At 37.8% G+C, this 14709-nt stretch overlaps 1 protein-coding gene across 10 annotated transcripts in view; it reads right to left on the reverse strand.

Moving 5' to 3' along the window:
- LOC150104358 (intermembrane lipid transfer protein VPS13A-like) overlaps window positions 1–14709 on the reverse strand; it is a 2072875-nt gene that overhangs the window by 1283841 nt on the left and 774325 nt on the right. For all 10 annotated transcript variants that reach the window (XM_090396324.1, XM_090396319.1, XM_090396320.1 and 7 more), the window contains one exon: window positions 504–571. In XM_090396324.1, coding sequence (XP_090252450.1) covers window positions 504–571 — 68 coding nt within the window. The remainder of the gene's footprint in view (window positions 1–503; window positions 572–14709) is intronic.

A 14709-nucleotide genomic window follows, 5' to 3' on the forward strand; every position in this document is an offset into this window, starting at 1 on the left:
CCAACGGCCAAGACAACCAAATTAGCCCGCCAGAGGGCACCATTAGGACTTTAGGAACAATATTAGTTTCTTGCTTTCTTCCTCATTTGCTTTTGTTAGTGCCTGCTTGCACATACCATATCTTCTATACTTAGCCAACACTTATCCCAATGAGTAGAAGCAAGCACATAATCCAGCATATTTCCAAAAAAGGAAGAATGTACTATATAAGAGAGTGAGTGCAGAGTCTATTAATTCCATTCATGTCTGGATGATGATATCTAATGAACTTTCCTTCTTTGGAAATTTTTTTCTCTGAACAACTTTATCTCCTTGGGAGCCAAAGCATTTGCATTAACCAATAAAATAATTTTAAAATTTTGAGATGAGATACAGATAAATTGCATAAAAATAAAGTACGGTATTTTTTTTTATAAACACACATAAAAATATATAAATAAGTACATATATAAATGTAGACAGAATGATTTATTATAATATTTTTTTTTTTAAGAGGAACTCACTTTTGGAGAGATCCATGTTCTGGAATTACAAAATATGGTGATTTAAGATCAACACACAGGTGAATAGTCTAAAAATCAAAGGAAAATGAAAATTATTATTTTCCATCTATAAACAAGGTACACATACAAATGACGAATTGCTTCAGAGTATGTAAATCAAGAAATTATTACATATAATAACATACAAGTGGTGCTCTTTCATAAAGTCTAACAAATTATTATTATGGCTGAATTAAGCTTGCTGGTATCCAAGACAACTTCTACTCAACTGACATTAGCTTAATCAACAGTTAGCTAATTAATGGAGGCAATATGTAATATTCTACCTGGTGTTGTTATTATTATTAATTAAACATTCTTGCATTTAATCATGTGTTATTTGCTGGAAGTTTCAAAATTTTGAATGCTTCAATAATATGGAGAAATTGGGAGTTCAATCAGTAATGTAGTCCTCAATAAGAAACATAATGAAATAACTGTAAACCAACAACTGCTAAAGCTGACCAAGTCATCTTTAGCAGTTCAATGCTAAAGCCTTATGTGCTCTTTGCCAGTTATGCTTCTACCAGCAAGCTGTCTGTATAATGTACCAGGCCTCAAGCAATTATATGCAAATCCTACTCACCACAGAAAAAATTTACGTGCTGCAGAGTTCCCCCCCCCCTCCCATTCCTTTAAATCATTGTTCCTACGTCACAATAAGTCAATAAGAATTCCATAAAGATTAGTGGTGCTGCATCTATGTCTTCTTAAAGTTAAATAGATTTTATTCAGAAAGTTTTTCATTAAATAAAAAAATATTCTCTTTCATATACAGGTCTTTACCAGCTGGTGAAATTTATTCACTATGGGAGAGTGGGCGAACATATTTGTCAAATCATGGCTATAACTATATACAGTTCTATAAATCTATCACTCGGTTATGACCTGTTTATCATGTAGCCAGTTCAGAGAGAAATTATAAAAGACAAGAATATTCATGTTTTAATCCTGTAGCAAAGTGTAAGTAATAAAAAGTGGCATGTGAAATATCATCATAACTAGGCTCTTTGTATGTAGGGTTTTGACTTTAGCTCAATTACCTAAGTATCCATTAATGAAAAGCGCACCGTTTCCATTTAGATGTGCATATTGCTGTGCATTTTGGAAAGGATTTCCAGACTGGCTTCAACCTTTGCTGAGGTCTTATTCAGTGGGACATACTGAGGAAAAATTATTATCATCATTATTATTATTCAGTCCTCAATGTAGTCAAAAGATTCGTTGTGGGAGGTCCTTCCTAGAAAACACAAATTCTATCATATCACTCTTTGAACTCATTGACCGTTCTTGCTCTCACCACCCTATTAGGCAATGAGCAGTTCAGCCACTCTCCATGCAAAGAAACCACTCCTCACCCTCTTGCTCACATCTTAGTTTTGCAACTTCCAGGGATGGCCTCTTGTCATCACTCCTTCCCTCTGTTCCACCAAGCAAAAGAACTCCCCAGTGTCAACACTGCACCTACCTCTCAACAGTTTAAAAGTCTCAATCATATAACCTCTCCTTCATCTACCTACTATACTCTGCAGTCCACATTCCCTCAGCCGATTCTCATAACTAACATTGTACAGTCCTGAAACCATCTTTGTCATCCGTCTTTGTATCCTTTCCACAGTTAATTTATCCCCTTCAAATCCTGGGGACCAAATCTGAGAACAATAGTCCAAGTGTGGTCTGATCAGAGACTTATACAATGGAATGATAACCCTCTTATCTCTGCAGGTCAGTGTCCTTCTCATTATTACAGCAATCCTCTGGGTTACCTTCACCACCTTTACATTATTTTCCCTGAATTTCAGTGGTCTATCAATCATCACCCCCCCCAGATCTCGTTTCCCCCCATCAATGTATCCCAAACTTCAAGACTACATTTTGCTGAATTAAACCAACACCCTCATTCATTTGCCAATCTGTCTAGTTTATTCAAACCGTCTTGCAGGGCTGCCACATCTGCACTATTACTAATAACCCATCCCAGCTTCACATTATCTGCAAACAACTGAATATCCCCCTGCAATCCACTGACAAGGTCATTGATATAAAGGTTAAACAATATAGGTCCCAGTACTGAACCATGTGGGTCCCCACTTGTAACCTTCTGCCTCCTTGATATTGCTACACCATATGCAACTCTCTGAAACCTATTAGATAGCGAATCCTAAATCCAGTTGACTATCCTGACATCTAAACTCAGATGCTGCAAATTAAATATCGGATTATCATGTGACACCCTGTCAAATGCCTTTGCAAAATCCAAAAAAATGGCAGTACATGCCTTTCCCTCATCGACTGCTCTTGTTACTTTATTATAAAAGGCAATCATATTACTAAAGCAAGAGTGCCCCTTAACAAAACTGTGTTGACTCTCACAGATAACATTGCCCTCATCTTCCCAATGCTGTATACAGTCTCTTACTAATTTATCCAAGATCTCAACAACTACTGATGACACACAAACTAGCCTATATTTAGACATTTCCAGTCTGCTACCTCCCTTGAGTAGCAGCACTATCTTACCTTCCTTCCATTCCTTGGGTACCTTCCCTGCAGCCAGACTTTTATTGAAGAGCCAGCTCAATGGAGCTGTCAGTTCTCTCAAAACTTGTGGTGAAATACCATCCAGTACCACAGCTTTACTGACATCCAGAGTACTCAGTATTTGAAACACACACTCCTCCTGCACCTCTAAACCTGCGCTATACGTCTAGTTTTAAAACCTTCTTCTCCAGGATGAAATACTCCAATAAAGTGCTCATTGAACAACTCCACTATGTTCTCATCAGTCACTTTATTCCCATTTTTATCCCACAATGTCATTCTTCCCGAATCATTTCGGGAAGAATGACATTGTGGGATAAGTAGTTTATTAGTTGGTAGGTTAGTAGTTGGTAGGGGGCCAATCGTTCGATGCTGTCGGCACACTCTCCCTCGATGAGTCTTTGGACTCCCTGGAGGTGTCAAAATAATAATAATAATAATAATAATAATAATAATTTCTCCTCGTACTGGCCACATAGCTAAAACATTTCCTAGGATTTTCATTGGATCTTAATGCTAATCTCTTCTCATATTCCAGTTTTGCTTCGTCACCATACTAGTCACTCTGGTGACCTGAAGCTTATATTCTTCATGCATCTGCTCTCCACCCTTCTCCTTATATCTCTTCCATAACTCTTTTTCACCTGCAGTTCATGTTTGATATTGTTTGTCATCCACTTTACACCAAATTGTGTCATCTTCTTCACTCGTGAAATACAGCTTACTATTGTTATTGCTATTATTATTGTTGTTGTTGTTCCGGGCAACTCCAAGGAGTCGACAGACTTATCGAGGGAGGACCTAACATCATGTCAAGAACAACTATTCGACATTCACACAGTATCTATCATACCTTGCCTTGAACTCATTCACAGTCGTAGCACCCACAACAGACTCTGGAAGCTTATTCCACTCATTCACCACTCTCCAAGTAAAAAACCTAGCTCTAACACCGTTGTCAACCACACTCTTGCCCAGCTTTCATTCATGGCCCCCTAGTCCTCCCACCACTAGTCATATTTTCAAAAATATCTTCTGGATTGATCTTATAGAAACCCTTCAGTAATTTGAATGTCTCAATCATATCACCCCTCCTTCGCCTATCGTCCAATCTCTGCAACCCACAAATCTTCAACCTATTCTCATAAGGTTCATTCCACCTGCTATCATCTTGGTCACTCGTCTCTGGATCCTCTCCACTTCCTCCCCATCACGAAGAAACCCTGGTGCCCATAACTGGGCACAGTAGTCCAGATTGGGTCTTATCAAGGCTCGATACAGAGGAACAACAACTTGTTTGTCTCTGCATATTAAAGTATTTTTCAGAAGCCAAGTGATTTGATGAGCTGTTTTAGCCACTTTTGCAATGTGCCCCCTAAACTTCAATTCCCCATCCACCAACACTCCCAAATCCCTGGCCTCATCAATCTCCTGGAGTATGGTTCCACCAATGTGATATACTGCTGCTATTCTTTTCACCCCAAAGTGCATAACCTTCCACTTTGCCACATTAAATTGACATCCATTTTTTCTAGCCTAGTCTGCCAAACTATCCAAATCTTGGTGCAAAATTATGACATCCTGTGCACTCACAATTGCTCTACCCAACTTTGCATCATCAGCAAACAAGTGAACATTTCCTCTCAAATCCTTTCCTATATCATTGATGAACAAATTGAAAAGCAGTGGTCCAAGAACAGAGCTCTGCGGCACACCACTAGTCACAAGCCTTCTTTTAGACTCCACTCCTGCATAAACCATTCTCTGGTATCTCTCCTTCAACCCCCCCCCCTATCCATCTAACCAACCCTATATCTATCCCCATCCACTCCAGTTTACTGATTAGGGTTCCATGTGGTATCCTGTCAAAGGCCTTGGCAAGGACCAGTAGTATCACTGTAAACCCATTACCCCTATCCAGTTCAGCCGTCACTGTGTTATAAAACGTGAGCAAGTTACTGAGGCATGATCTACCCTTCACAAAAGCATGTTGTCCCCCATACAATATCCCATTTTCATCTATCCAATTCTGTATTCTTTTCTTGACTAATTTCTCTAAGACCTTGACAATGATTCCTGATATGCTAATCGGTCGGTAATTTACAACAGCAGTCTTGGATCCACCTTTATGCAGTGGAACTATTTTCCCCTCTTTCCACCCCCTCGGGACTAACCCAGACCCGAGACTCAAATTAAACAAAATGGTCAAGGGTACTGACAATTCTTTAGCTGCTTCTCGTACGACACAAGCTGGTATATCATCCAATCCCAAGGATGTATTGACATTGAGGTTATGCAATAGACTACTCACCTCCACTTCATTCACCACAATTGGTGTATGATGCATGAGAATCAACATTTAAACCTAAACACCAGGAGTAGTGATTAAGATATGGGAAATGGTGGATTATGCCAAATGGGAAATGATGGATACTGCTGTGGCATTGCAAGCATTCTTGTATCACATGGCCTTGATTGAGGCCCTTCAGTGGGTGCTTGCTCTAAAAGAATGGCTCTGTTCAGTGGTCTGTGCAGAAAGAATCTTGAATATTTTGGAATAATCAAGAGTAATGAATCAGAATGATCCTTTTGGATCACTGAGGTTAGAATGATCTAAAGGATCACTTGTTTTTGAAGAAGAAGACCCCAGAACTTACAAAGTGGTCTGGGTAGTGATCCTTCCCATGATGCATAGCAATATACATGTATGAAAGGAAGTGTGCTTGGCATTATGAGATATTAATGTAACTGTTGTGAAGTCAACAGCCTCTACATACAATGGTGCTATTCATAAAGATACTTCCTGTGCAAATTTTGTTTGCTTGTGTTTTGGTAAAGGATTAAAACAAATATGTTATTATGAACTTCATAACCAAGTAGATAAACTTTGGATAAGTGTTCACAGGATTTGGCATTACAGAAAATTTACCACATATATTAATAATTCCATTAAATCTATTACCACCATCCAAATAAATAATTAAAAAAAAACCCTGATATTATGTGGACCTTGCACACAGGGCTAGAATCAACTTTATTTCTGATTCTTGTTGTCGATGATTTACGCTGATGTGTAGACCCACACTTCACCATGTAGACATTCGAAACTAAAATCCTATGGAACAGGTTGGTTAATCCTTTTTCTAGAAGTGTCTTATGTCTGTAGATATGTGTGTGTATTCATGGTTCCAATTTTCTTCTTAGAGATGGAAAACCCTCCACCTCCATATGAGATTGATTAACTCGCCTTTAGTCAAAAGAGGACAGATAAAGGTTCCTCACTTCACTGAAGGGAATCGAACCCGGGTCTTTCAGACCAAAGGGCATCATCTATACTGACTGAGCTACAGAGGCTCTATTACTGATTATTATTATTCTTTTTTTTTTTAAATCAAGTAAGTGTGTCCACACTGTAAAATGGTATTTAAATTCTGAAAAATGGGATTGCATAATTTACGTAATTTCTCTCTTTTTCCATATAAATTTATTCACTTGACTCTCAGCCTAATCAACTTTGCTTCTGTTATCTATTTTCACATTCACTATGTCTTTTTCACTAAAAATTATGCCAAAATACATGGAATGTTTTACTTGTTATACAGGATCTTCATTCAGGAAGCAGTGCTTTCAATGTTCCTGAATATTTTCATGCATGGTCTTTTCACGTCCGACATTCATGCCAAATTTTTTACATCAGTTGTTGAATTTAGTTAAGGAATTCTGCAGATTTGCATTGGATTTATTGAAAAAGAAAGAGCTGAGATAAACATCTCCAATTTTGATATCAGGTCTAACCCCAACACACATTCTTTCATATTTTGACCTATACAGAGGATGAACAATAGTGAAGATAATTGTTATTAATGTTAGTGAAGAACAATACTGATTTTATATCAATCTTTCATGTCCAACAGTGTGATATGAAGAGTAGTTTGTGTGTTTCTCCAGAATAACAATGAGTTGCAGAAGAAAGCAAAGATCTTGAATGGAATGCCAGAGAAAATGTGTGACGTGAAAGGAGGGTAGTATGTGAATGTGTGAGATGAGTTTGAAGGATAAAGATAATGATCTGCATCTGAATGGTTTGGTAGTGAGTTATTTGAAAAGGTTGCTGTTAAAAGAAACTGTAATAAGTGATACAAACAAAATATCAATGGTAGTCAGAGATGATGTACAGAAGCAAAAAAGTGGAACAGGTGAGACCAATGCGATTCTGAATGGAAATAACAATGGAAGAACAGGAATGAAAATTAGACAGGGAAATAGTGTGGAGTGGATTCTGAAAACAGTAATGAATGCATGTATGGACGGTGAGCATAGGAACAAAACAGCCTAGAATATATGGGTGGTTGAGTTTGGGGGAAGTAGGTAGAATAAAGGTGAGCAGAGAGGAGCAAGTGAAGAGAAGTCAGAGATGAAGACATGCTTCCTTCTTACAAAGAGAATGCAGCATGAGTAAGAGTGGCTATAGACCAAGAAATGATTTGTTATGCTTAATCATGAATGCCACGAATATCAGAAATAAGAGAAATGAAATTGATGTATCAGAAAATAGTTGGAATAAGTGAAACATGGTTGTATGAGAATGATATCTTGAGATGAATAGAAATGGCAGGATATGATGTTATAATATAATAGATTTGGTTTAATCCTATATCCCAGTGAGAGCAAACAAAGTTTGCGCCTGAAAATATCTTCAGGACTAAATATAGTGTTGTACTATCTTATCCAGTAAGTAGTGCAACACCAAGGCAACTCGTGGCAAAGGTGGAGCAAGCTACCAGGCACTTCTAACCCAGTATCTCCCATATAATGCAAAACACATTTCCTATGTGGATATGTATACTGTTATGCATTAAAGGGATTGGCCATCTACCCAGACTAGTTTCGACCTTTATTGAGGTCTCTTCAGTGGGAGCCAGGCCCAGAGCTGGAGATACCAGGCAGAAGCAGTAGCAAGTCATCTGTGCCTATGGGAGTTGCCAAAAGGTTTATCACCTTTTTTAAAAATTACTCTGGATTTAGAGAAAGATGTTGAAAATTTATTTATCACTAGGTTAGACTATAATATAATAGATTTAGTTTAATCCTATATCCCAGTGAGAGCAAACAAAGTTTGCGCCTGAAAATATCTTCAGGACTAAATATAGTGTTGTACTATCTTATCCAGTAAGTAGTGCAACACCAAGGCAACTCGTGGCAAAGGTGGAGCAAGCTACCAGGCACTTCTAACCCAGTATCTCCCATATAATGCAAAACACATTTCCTATGTGGATATGTATACTGTTATGCATTAAAGGGATTGGCCATCTACCCAGACTAGTTTCGACCTTTATTGAGGTCTCTTCAGTGGGAGCCAGGCCCAGAGCTGGAGATACCAGGCAGAAGCAGTAGCAAGTCATCTGTGCCTATGGGAGTTGCCAAAAGGTTTATCACCTTTTTTAAAAATTACTCTGGATTTAGAGAAAGATGTTGAAAATTTATTTATCACTAGGTTAGACTATAATATAATAGATTTAGTTTAATCCTATATCCCAGTGAGAGCAAACAAAGTTTGCGCCTGAAAATATCTTCAGGACTAAATATAGTGTTGTACTATCTTATCCAGTAAGTAGTGCAACACCAAGGCAACTCGTGGCAAAGGTGGAGCAAGCTACCAGGCACTTCTAACCCAGTATCTCCCATATAATGCAAAACACATTTCCTATGTGGATATGTATACTGTTATGCATTAAAGGGATTAGCCATCTACCCAGACTAGTTTCGACCTTTATTGAGGTCTCTTCAGTAACAGTATTATAACATATATTCATAACAGTATACATATCCACATAGGAAATGTGTTTTGCATTATATGGGAGATACTGGGTTAGAAGTGCCTGGTAGCTTGCTCCACCTTTGCCACGAGTTGCCTTGGTGTTGCACTACTTACTGGATAAGATAGTACAACACTATATTTAGTCCTGAAGATATTTTCAGGCGCAAACTTTGTTTGCTCTCACTGGGATATAGGATTAAACTAAATCTATTATATTATAGTCTAACCTAGTGATAAATAAATTTTCAACATCTTTCTCTAAATCCAGAGTAATTTTTAAAAAAGGTGATAAACCTTTTGGCAACTCCCATAGGCACAGATGACTTGCTACTGCTTCTGCCTGGTATCTCCAGCTCTGGGCCTGGCTCCCACTGAAGAGACCTCAATAAAGGTCGAAACTAGTCTGGGTAGATGGCCAATCCCTTTAATGCATAACAGTATACATATCCACATAGGAAATGTGTTTTGCATTATATGGGAGATACTGGGTTAGAAGTGCCTGGTAGCTTGCTCCACCTTTGCCACGAGTTGCCTTGGTGTTGCACTACTTACTGGATAAGATAGTACAACACTATATTTAGTCCTGAAGATATTTTCAGGCGCAAACTTTGTTTGCTCTCACTGGGATATAGGATTAAACTAAATCTATTATATTATAGTCTAACCTAGTGATAAATAAATTTTCAACAGGATATGATGTTTTTAATGAAAATAGAAAAGCCCAGAAGAGAGGAAGTGTTGATGATGATAGCAGGGGAATTATGTCTAAACAAGGTTCAGATACAAGAGGAAAAAAAAAAAAAAAAAACAGCAGTAGTTTGAAGCAGTATGGTGTATAATGGAGGTTCATAAAATAAGATATTTCATTCAGTGTTACTACAGGCCAGGGAATGTGGAAGGTGATTACAGAGAAATGTATAAGCAACTTTGCTTAATGAGCAAGTGAAGGGCAATCATTATGGGTGATTTCAATTATGGCAATGTTCACTGGAGTGAAAGATAGCATCAGTGAAAGAAAACAATCCTGTGCTTTTGATGATAGCAGGCGAATTATGTTCGCACAAGATTGAGATATAAGGGGTTTTGAAGCAGTGTGGTGCGAAGTAGAGATTGACAGAATGAGATATTTGGTGAAGTGTTCCTACAGGAACAGGTGATTTGTAGGGTGGAGACAAAGAAGCAAATGAAGGATGATCATTATGAGTGATTTCAATTATGCCACTACTAATTGGAATGAAAAGCTCAAGTTCATAAGGGACAACAATCTTAGGCAATATGCAATGGAGGGTGTGCACTGAAAGCTAACACTGGTTATATCATCAGGATGTGATTGTGAATGAAGTATTTAATCTTTCCCCAGTTGGTGAGAATGACAATAAAGTGATAATCTGGGTTGCAGCCAGTAATATGAGAACTTCTATAAAGAAGGGATGTACAAGGCTGGAACTACAACTGGGAGCTACACTGTGGAAAAAGAAGTTGAGCAGGAAGGAAACAAATACTGCACGGGCATTGATCAAGGGCTATTTAACAACATCAATGCCTGAGTGTATTGCAAAAGTGAAAATGCTAAACAAGGCAGGAGAAAAATGGATGAATGAAGAGATTAAAGGTGAAATCTAGAGGAAGAAGAAGAAGGCAATGTGGAGGTAATACAAGATGAATGTAGGTAATGATAAATTGCATGAAGAATACAAAGACAGGCCAGGAAGTTGACTCAGTTGGTAAAGACAGCTGAAGAGCATTATAAGAGAAAATTAGCCAATTACATTAAGAAAAATCCTAGTGAGTTCTTATATGTGGTAAGCAAAAGAAAAGACTATGGGCAGATGATGCTAGTTGATGACAATGGCAGATTGGTAACAGATGCAGTAGATATAGTTGAAGTATACAATGAGAAGTTCATCAGTGTCTTTCATCTATGTGAAACCAACACCTTGAGAATATGGAATGTGGAGCGTATGGTGAAGGAGAGACTGATGGAAACTGAGCAGAAATATATGAGAAATTAAGTAAACTTGATTTTAATAAGGCAATAGGAACTTGACAACATATTGGCATGTGTCTTGAGGGAATTGACTATGGAATTAATGATGCCTTTGGTACACCTGTTTAACATGAGTCTTGCAACAGAGTCCCAAAGGAATGGAATGTGGTAAAAACTGTTCCAGTTCAACAAGGGCGGGGGGAGTTTCAGGCCAGAAATTATAGACCAATCTGAGTGTCTGGAGTTGTTGTGGCATTAGAAAAGTTGGTAAGGACTAGGATTCATAAGTGGGTTGATAATAGCAGTATTCTTTCTGATGGTTAGCATGATGAACATCTTGTGGGAGGGGGGGGGAGTGTTCGTATTTTAGCAATCTGCTTACATATTACAAGAATAACAGATAACTGATATGCTGCATCATCATCATATCAAGGACAACTTTCAAATGAGGAACTGGTTCATGTTCAGGGTGCCTTGAGAGTATATAACTTCAAATGACTTCTTCACAGTCCTAAATGAGGTTGTCTTCTATGTAAGACACAGAAATTATTATTATTAACATCTCACCTCCCTTGTCATGGGAGATACATGCTAGCGCACACAAAGTTTATCCAAAGGTGCCTTAAACTAATTCAATATGTTTACATTCACAACACACTCAAGTAATGCATTCCCTCCACTCACCAGCCACTCAATAACCATGCAAAAAACTGTTCCTCATCTCTCTGCTCACATCCTCCTTATAGAATTGTCAGGGATGGTCTCTTGTTCCCCCTCCCCCCGTACCATTCTATGAAAAATTTCTTTCATGTCAACCTAACAACAATCCCTGAGTAACATATCTCTATCATATTACCCCACCCCTCTCCTCCTATTCATGCAACTTTCCAATTTACATTCTTTCAATTTGTCTTCATATTCCACATTCCAAAGAAGACCGACCACCATCGTGAATCTTTCTCGACCCTTTCTAACATATCCTTGTCACACAGTGCACAAATTGAGCTAAATCTGTACACAATAATCCATACGAAGCCTGATCAAAGCCTAATACAATACAATCATAACTCCTTAATTTTTGCATGTTAAGGTCCTCTACATCATTGCCATTATCTGATGAAATGACTTCACAACTTGTGCAATGTGGCCCCTGAAATTCAGTTCCTTGTCCACTCCAGATCCCTCATCTCCTGTAGAGTTTCCTCACCAAGTGTATACATTGCATCTCGTCACTTACCAAATTTCAAAATCTTACACTTTGCAACACTGAACTCACAGTTCCACACTGTTGCCTGCACATACAATCTATTCACGTTCTCCTGTAAGGCCATAACATTTGCCTGATTTAGAATAGCTTTCTTCAATTTTGCATCGTCTGCAAAAAGTGGCATATCACCAGGTAAACCCATTCCAGTATCTTCTCTGCGTTGTATTTGTTCACTTCTTAAATAATGAACTGAAATTTTATATTGGCTTTATTAGTTGACCAGATATTTGTAAAATATATAATTGTTTACTAGTTTCACCAGCATTACTGTCTGGCTTCTTCAGGACGTGTAACGGTACATGGAACTAACATTTACTAGTAAAAAAGAAGAACGGAGTAACACAGTCAAATAACATCATAAGCATGGGACGTGGTGTATCAGTCATTGTTTAATGAGCGCGTTATATAGTTTTTGGCGAAATGAAATTCTTTTAAGCTGAGCGAACTTATTAGGCTTTTCTAGATGTCTTTCAGAATCATTCCTTGATTTCTGTTTAGATTTTCTCCAGAGCATAGTACAACAGCAGCTTCTTTGAAGTTTCTACATCAAAAATCCTCTTTATAGGGCATGGAGCTTTTATCCCAATCGATGGTGTGGTTAGAGATTGAGAAGTGATGATCTAATCCTGAAACATCTGTTCTGTTGTTGTTCACGTCTCCTACATGTTCTTTTATTCAAATTTCCAGGCTTCTTGATGTTTACCCTATGTAATTTAATCCACAGGAACATGGAATGTTGTACACACCTGCATATTTGAAGAAGGCATTAATGTCTTTTGGTGATCGTAAAACATGGTGTATTGTCTTGACAGGTCTGAGAGCAACTCAGACGTTGAAAGACTTAAGGAGCTTGGCAATTTCTGTTGACAGTGAGCCTACATAAGAGATGATGATGGATGATGTATATTGCTTGACAGAAGGTTGCTGTTGTGGAGGGTTTCTATGAAGAATCTTTATGATTATATTTCTTGGGTAACCGTTGTTTACTAGGGTCTGAGATATGAGAGCGAGTTCATCAAGGAGATCTTTTTCTTCTGAGATAATGTTGGTCGCTCTATTCTTAAGCATATGTATTATGCTGAGTTTCTGTGCAACATGGTGAGTCAATTCGAAGTGCAGGTAACATCCAGTGTGTTGGTTTTTGATAGACTGCTGGATTTGTCCATCCTCTTGTTACTTGATTAGTGTATCCAGAAAAGGCAACTGGCTATTCTTTTCAAGGTCTAATGTGAACTGTATTTTTTGGTGGAGGGAATTTATTTTTGTAAGAAATTCAAATAAGGTTGTTTCTATGCCTCTCCAAATTATGAAAACATCATCTACATATCTCCACCAAAACCATTGGTTTTGGTGGAGATATGTAGTTTTTTCCATGAACAGATCAGTGCAGGGAGGTGATAAGGGACTACCCATGGTTAAGCCATCAAGTTGTTCATATAATGTGTCATTCACTTTGAAAAAATTAGAGTTGAGGCAATGACAAAAAAGCTAAGCTGTGTCATGTGGATGGAGATTGTCCAGGATATTGAAAAACTTCTTCAACAGGTATGTTGGTAATAACAAAACTACGTCTAAGTTTGCGTGGATGTCTGTTTTTAAGATGGAGATGCCATTTAATTTTTCAGTGAAATGCTTAGAATTCTTTATGAAGGAATCTGATTTTTTTATATTTTCTTTCAATAGACGGGCTAGATGTTTAGCTAATAGATATGTAGGAAATTTCTTTCATCGACAATCGGGCAGAGCAGAACTCCAATTTGGTGCACTTTTGGGGCACCATATAAGAGTGGTGTCAGTGGGTGTAGAGATTTCAGACTTCATTGCAAGTCTAAAGACCAACTTGTCATGTTCTGTAATAGGTTATTAGTCTCTTTTTGATTATTTGAAAGTTGGATCAAAATCTAGCATGCGATAGGTTGACGTGTCTGAAATTAACTCGGTGATCTTTGTTATGTAGTCTTTGGTATTCATGATGACCGTCGAGTTGCCCTTGTCTGCCTTTAGGATGATTGTATCTTTGTTCTTCTTTAGGATTGAGAGAGCTCGCTTTTCGAGAGGAGTTATATTGAGTTTTGGTGGTTTTGAAGTTGAAAGGATTACAGTGCTTTTTAATTGGATATCATCTGCTATTGTTTCCGGAAATGAAGAGAGTGCTTTTTCTATGTTGCTGATAATATCAATCTCTGGAATGTGATCTGGAATGATAGCAAAGTTGAAACCTTTCTTTAGTATGTTGGCTTCTGGTTTTGATAATTTATGGTCAGAAAGATTGAAAATAACTTTTTCATCAGGGAGACTTGGTCTTGAGTTGTATTTTCTTTCATAAAGTCTATCAAATTTTTTAATTTGAGATTTTTTACTGGTTAGAAAAACCTTGTCAAAACTGTTTTGTACCATGGGGTCAAGAATACTCCATAGGTTGCTATCTATGTGTTAGAGATGTCTTCAAAAAGGTCTAAGCATCTTAGGTCTATCTTGCTAAGTACAAACTAACATGCTGAATTCTTTCACAGAGTAAAGACAAAGATGCCTTAAAGTAAATAAGTTTCACTCT

This window comes from Typopeltis vanoorti, chromosome 8 (assembly GCF_054136105.1).
Source record: "Typopeltis vanoorti isolate ZY-2024b chromosome 8, IOZ_Tvanoo_1.0, whole genome shotgun sequence".
NCBI classification, from domain to species: Eukaryota; Metazoa; Arthropoda; class Arachnida; order Uropygi; family Thelyphonidae; genus Typopeltis; species Typopeltis vanoorti.